Source organism: Cygnus atratus, chromosome 8, assembly GCF_013377495.2.
Source record: "Cygnus atratus isolate AKBS03 ecotype Queensland, Australia chromosome 8, CAtr_DNAZoo_HiC_assembly, whole genome shotgun sequence".
Taxonomy (NCBI): Eukaryota; Metazoa; Chordata; class Aves; order Anseriformes; family Anatidae; genus Cygnus; species Cygnus atratus.
The window spans coordinates 10,173,141-10,179,140 of record NC_066369.1 but is presented as its reverse complement, the minus strand read 5'-3'; the positions used below and the strand labels follow the sequence as shown (position 1 = coordinate 10,179,140).

General features: G+C 41.6%; 1 protein-coding gene across 1 annotated transcript; it reads left to right on the top strand.

Moving 5' to 3' along the window:
* The first annotated feature begins 2,200 nt into the window (after nt 1-2,200).
* LOC118243680 (14 kDa phosphohistidine phosphatase-like) lies at nt 2,201-5,469 on the top strand. Its single transcript, XM_035537958.2, has 3 exons — nt 2,201-2,596; nt 2,989-3,113; nt 5,284-5,469. The coding sequence occupies exons 1-3, from the start codon at nt 2,467-2,469 to the stop codon at nt 5,374-5,376; spliced, it is 348 nt and encodes a 115-aa protein (XP_035393851.1). The 5' UTR covers nt 2,201-2,466; the 3' UTR covers nt 5,377-5,469.
* Nucleotides 5,470-6,000: the final 531 nt, after the last annotated feature.

Sequence of the window (6,000 nt, the reverse complement as noted above, 5' to 3'; positions counted from 1 at the left end):
CTGATCCTGGCTTAAGATCTATCCTTATGGGTTCAGCCCTCTTTGATCTTCCTGGTATTTCTCCTGCCGAAGCAATGGGAATCACTGTGTCCTCAAATTCAACTGGGATTTCTCCTTCCCCTTGTTCAGTCTCCCGTAATAACAATATTGAAGCTTAGACAAATTTAGATTCAGGCATTAATACCTCTACCTCACCATTTTAAAACTTTATTTCAGCCTCTAATGTTTCCAATAAGTCTTGACCTACTAATGATTTTGATGCACCTGACAGATACAAAAACCAATGTTACCCATTGTTTTCCAATTAAAAATTTTAAGGGTTTGAAGAAGGGCTTTATTTCCAACTTTCCTGTCACACCAATAATTCTTACAGTATCATTATCCTAATTCATGTTTGTTTGTATTTAAAACCAAGTAAGTGGCCCCTGTATCAACTAAACAATCTGTATCAGTTTCATCTTCCTCCAGCTTAATTTAAACCAGAGGTTCTGCTGGGGAAGTTTCCTCTGGTCCCCTTCACTCTCTAGCCTCTATGGCTGCTATAGGAATATTTGATCCCTTGGGCCCATGTAGTAATGGACACTCATCTCCAGCGTCCCTCCTTCCTACAACAGACACACTGAGTTTCTCCTATCGGGGGCCTCAGCAGTCCTTTACCATATCCTCTTCCTTGATAACCCCCTCTAAATCTACCTCCAGGTCCTCTTCAAGGATCATAAGTTTCTTCTAGCACAGCAATCAATCTAGCATTCCCTTCCTTTTTCTGTTAAATTACCCAAGCTGCATCAAATGATTTTCCCAAATCTCCAGCATCTGTCACCTGCAGCCAAAATTCAGAGATCAAATAAAAACAGTTAGCCAAGTTGGGGACTCTAACCTCTTTTTCTCAAACCAAATGGGGACTCTAACGCCAGTCCCTGTCCTAAACCCAAACCTGTGTAGCTTTTGCTGTGTCTTATGGGCAGATACCCAAATTTTCCAAAAGAATGCCTTTGTACTTACAAAACAGCTGTTTTTGCTCAGGGGCTCTTTGGTCTGAGGATCAGTGTCCTCTCCAAGAATCCCTCAGCGCTGGCTGAGGCTCCACAATCCCAGGAACCATTGAGGCTTAAGAGCTGTGTCCCACCTGGGTTGCCAAAACTGATACCGTACAAGCTGGTCGAAGAAACTCTCTAACACTCAATTTGGAGTTTTAGAAAGCAGGCATTCTTCTATTGCAGCGTGAGGTGCACAGGGGATCACTGCACCTAGTGTACGTGCTGAGTTGCCCGAATACAAGGATTATATGCAAACAAAATATACATATTCATTGGATTTCCAAGGAATAATCAATGTATTCATATTATTTCCCAAAAGTCATTAAAACATGCAAATGTCCCTCACACATGCACATTTGTTTCTACTGGTGATCGTCTGGGGTCTTCTTGTGCTCGTTGATGGTTTTCCTCACTGTGTTTGCTGGTTGAACCCAGTTCTTGTGCAAGCTCAGGCCATTTTGCTTTCTTATCTTGTTGCTTCTTCAACTTAAGCACACATATTGAGCTTAGTTGGTTACATCTCCAAAGCCATATGCACAGCATGAGTTCTTCACCTCGTCGTCTTCTAACACGTCCTCCAGGCCTGGGTCCTCTCGCCCTCACTTTGAGAGACAAGTCTGTATTTTCTTACAGTTTAAGCTGGCTAAGTAATACAAAGCTTTTAAACTTCCTTCTATCTAACTAAACATAGCAAAGGTTAGACCTATCTGCTCATAAAACATTTTAAATTTTGCTTCATTGATGGGGGGCTGGGGGGGGGGGGGGGAGGAAGAACTATATGTCCTTTTGGTTTGGTATCAGATAGATCTAATTTATTCCATATACTTGTGACTTTACAGTGAATCTGTGTGCTTACTTAACTCAAGTGGCACACGTTAAAATGAGGTGTACAGGAGGTAGGCTTGTCTTTTATCTAATGTGTGAACAGCAGCCTACTGAAGCTTGCAGTTTTCTTCTTTTTACCTCTGTTTTTCTGCAGAGGGTGAACAAAGCTCTGGCAGGTACAAGGAAAATGGCGGCGTCCCAATGCCTGACTGGAAGGAGAGCTTTAAAACCCTTTAGGGTGCCAGCTTATAGTAGGCTATTTTTAACCACAGTGCAATACTGTCTGTCTGTCCGTGTGGGCGTTATGCTACATAGCACTGCCCGCAAGAAGAAGCGCTTCCTTGTACGGGGACCTCTGGCTTCTCTGAAGGAAGGCTCAGCCCCGGCACAGACTCCTTACCCCTCACGGGGCAAAAAAACGGCAGCTAAGGAAGGGAATCGTTGAAACGTGTAGCCCTCGGGCCTCCGAGGGGGAACTGAAAGAATTTTTCCTCACAAACTGCTGGTGCACGGCGGCTGCGCTGCCATACGGCGCACGGCAGCCGCCGCCTGGGGGCGACCCTATGTGGGGCGCGCTCGGTGCTCCGGTTCTGCGGGATCCGCCATGGCGGCGGTGCAGGATGTGGAGATCGACCCGGAGGGCACCTTCAAGTACATCTTGGTGCGGCTGCAGCGGCCGGGCGGCGAGGGGCAGCGTCACATCGTGCGGGGCACCAAGGCGGCCGAGTTCCACAGTGGGTGACGGGCCGCGGGGGGGACGCGACTCATGGCGGGGCCGCGCCGCTCGCCTCAGCGCCCGGCCGCCTCCCTCAGCGCGGCCGCAGGCTTCCAGGGGAAGGAGAGCCCTTCCCTCAGCCCTTCAGGAGGCAAATGCAAAATGTGGGGGATGATCCCGGGTCTCTGCTGCCATTTCCAAGCCTCATAAACCGTTAGCTGAGCACGACGAGCTCACCAAGTGATATAAACATTAGTGCAGTCTGTGCTTATCTAGAGAACCTGCCCTTTGCCTCACAGGTGAACGAAGGAAATGGGAGGAAAAATAGTTGAAAATAGCCGAAAATAAGAGTTCTAGAGTGCTTGATGCACAGCACACCTTGTAATGGCTCTAACTGTTCTCCTTGTGCAGATCACATATTTGAAAAAGTGAATCCTGAAATGGAAAAGCTGGGATACGAGTGCAAGTGCCTTGGAGGAGGGAAAATTGATCATAATAGCAAAGACAAGAAAATTAGGGTATTTGGGCTCTCTACAGTAAGTGCCTCTCCTGTATTCCATCAAATCTTTTTGTTCTGGGATTTTTGTTTTATCGCATGGTGGCTTTCAGCACTTTGAATCAGAGTGTAAACAACTGGGAAACTTGCCTGGCTTACTTGTGGGGTAGGTTAGAAAAACACTATTTTTAAGGGCAGGAGACCAAAACAAAGAGAACAGATAATACTGAATGATGATTATAATCAAGGCTAAAAGTGGAAGTTAGCATTTCTTGACTCAGAATGTGTTAGGCATACAGCCCGAGTGGGAATGTTTGCAGCTGTAGGGTCCTGATCCAGCTGTAGAGTTGGCTGGCTGGAAAGCAGGACATTTCTGTTGCTGTTCTGTGCAAGTTAAATTTATTTGTGAAAAGACTTATTAAGTGGTAATAACTGCAAGTAAAGATTATAGGCTTTTAATGTAGACAAATACAAAATGGTTCTATTAAGTTAATTGAAATTTTTATGGAAAGTGATGGCTACTTCACATGTGCTAACCTTAACCTGATGAGCAATCAAAGCTGGGCCTTGAATGTGTTAAGTGTTTTTAAATGTTACTGCTGTCTTTTTTCCAAGATGACTCCTGCCACCTGGAATCATATGTTACAAATCTTAAGGAGTATTTTTTTTTTTTTTTGTGCTGAGGGTAGGCAGTGGGTAATACTCTGAAGTCTCTTGATTTTGGATGCCCTTTATAATTGTATTTTGGATGAGACTTAACACTTGCATTACTAAATAAGTTGCTAATTTAGTGTTAGAAGCCGCAGTCAAATCTTGCTCTTGTAACCCAAAGTCTATAGAAAGTACCTTGTTTCTCTGCTTTTGGTACCTTGAAGCTTACAGATGAGCCCCAGGTGAAATAATTTTACTACCATGAGGGCTTCTGTTTGGTAGAGACATGGAGATTCAGAAGACCTCAATAGTAGGCTATAGATTAGTATATTAATTATTTTGATGCTTTTCTTCACTTGGAGATTTGCTGTCAGACTCTAAAAACAGCACTATCTTAGTGTTTTATGAAAATCAGAGAAACTTCTTTTCAAGTAGATGATGTCCTGTTATTCGCAAAGCTGAGAGGTGTCTTCAAAGTGGTTACCAAAGCAAGAGCGATCTGTAGATCTGTGATGTAGAGCTGAAAGTATAAACCTGCAGTATTTTTGATATAGTTGTATTTTCTGGTATTTTTGAAAAGTCTGTGTTTTATAACGCATCAATTTCATCCTGTGCAGTTTAAACACTGGTTTACTTAAATTGTTTCTTCTGAGGCAGAGTCAGTGATGAATAAGTATATTTTGTATGATAATGTAATCGTGAACTATTTTCAGTCTTCTGAGTTAAATGTTTCCTACTAAATATTACTGGAAAATGACAGTAACTTGTAAATAACATTTTTTATCAGCAGACTACACTATTGCGCAGTGAAGTCTTTTTGACAGGGGGAAAAACTATTAATCTGGATTTATTTCAGAATTATAGATAACTTCAGTCATTCAAGATGAGGGAAAGGCACTTTCTACCACATCTCTTAAATTTCAGTGCAGGACTAAAACTGATCAGTGATTTAAATGAGGCTTAAAAATGAGATGGGTCATCTGACTTGCCTTAGTTTGCAGTTTCAGTGGCAAAAAAAAGCACAATTAAAATTATGCTATTACCAACTAAGGAAAGATTACAGATACATAAAACGTGAAAAGTGTGATTTCTTTGGTGGCTAAAATAGTACTCAGATGTTCACACATATGGCTTCGTGTTCTGTTTTCCTTCAGCTGAGCCAAATCAGATGCTTGTATGCTCATACATTGAAACAGGTCAATATACTCTGATTTAAAAAGAACATTCAGTAAATATTATGGTTGAGGGGTTGGGAGCATTTTAAAGCAATCTTTCTGCTGGAGAAATCACGGTTAAAAAAAAAATGCAGCTTCTGTTACTGGAGATTGACTCGTTTGTTTTCTACAAATTGGGGTGGGGGGAATTGGAGTTGACAATAGAAAAATAAAATCTGATACTGCAAGAGCAACTCTTTTAGAACCTGTGTTTATTTCTAATTTGTATTTGAGCTACTTGCAGTGTCAAACCACGTAACTGGATAATTTGTGTTGACAAGAACTCAATGGTCCTGTGGAGTTGCTTTCTGTACTTGTCTAATAAACTCTTGTTCTTTCTTGCAGGGCTATGGAAAAGCAGATCATTCAGTGACTGTAGAGATATTGAAAAAAGTGTATACAGATTATGAAATTACATGGTCAGATGACAAGAAATAAATTGGCTACTTACGAATGTGACATGCAGTTCAAAACTGGTAACTTTTTGAGTTGTACTTCAATAAAACTACATGTCTGTATGCATGTTATAAATCTGGAGTAACTGGTCTCTGCTGTAATTTATAGTACTGTTAGTAATCCCCAGGTATCTCTTACTTTTCAGGTCGTTCTTTTGTGCAAATTTTGCAGTTCTCAGCTTTTTTTTCATGCTCCTTTTGACTTGCCACCTAATTAAACACTCCCACATCATCTTACCTCCAATTTTTCATCTAGTTTTATCTCACTGATGCATTGCAGGGTATATCAGGATTTTGCCATCACCTTTAATGCCCCAGGACCGAACATGTTCTCTGATCCTTTTGTCTGCGGTGTTTTCATTTTTTTCTTTCAATTTCTCTTCTGGCTGTTCAACTTTCTTATCCACACTTATAAAAATTGAAGGGGGGGCAATAATGTAAATCTTCCATTTAATCCATGGATTTGAAAAGTTGGTATTTGTTCCACACAAGTAATGATCCTGTGGCTGGTGGCAAGCAATGTCAAATTTTGACAGTACTTCTCATTCTGATTCTTCTGTACTTCTTTTACTCCTCATGAGCATAATGACTTTTTCCTTTTCTAGGA

Bases quoted from the DNA above. Each gene is read 5' to 3' on its own strand.
- LOC118243680 (XM_035537958.2), top strand. From the start codon at position 2,467: ATGGCGGCGGTGCAGGATGTGGAGATCGACCCGGAGGGCACCTTCAAG. The intron at 2,597-2,988 runs GTGGGTGACGGG...CTCCTTGTGCAG, and splicing joins CAAGGCGGCCGAGTTCCACA to ATCACATATTTGAAAAAGTG. The intron at 3,114-5,283 runs GTAAGTGCCTCT...TCTTTCTTGCAG, and splicing joins GGGTATTTGGGCTCTCTACA to GGCTATGGAAAAGCAGATCA.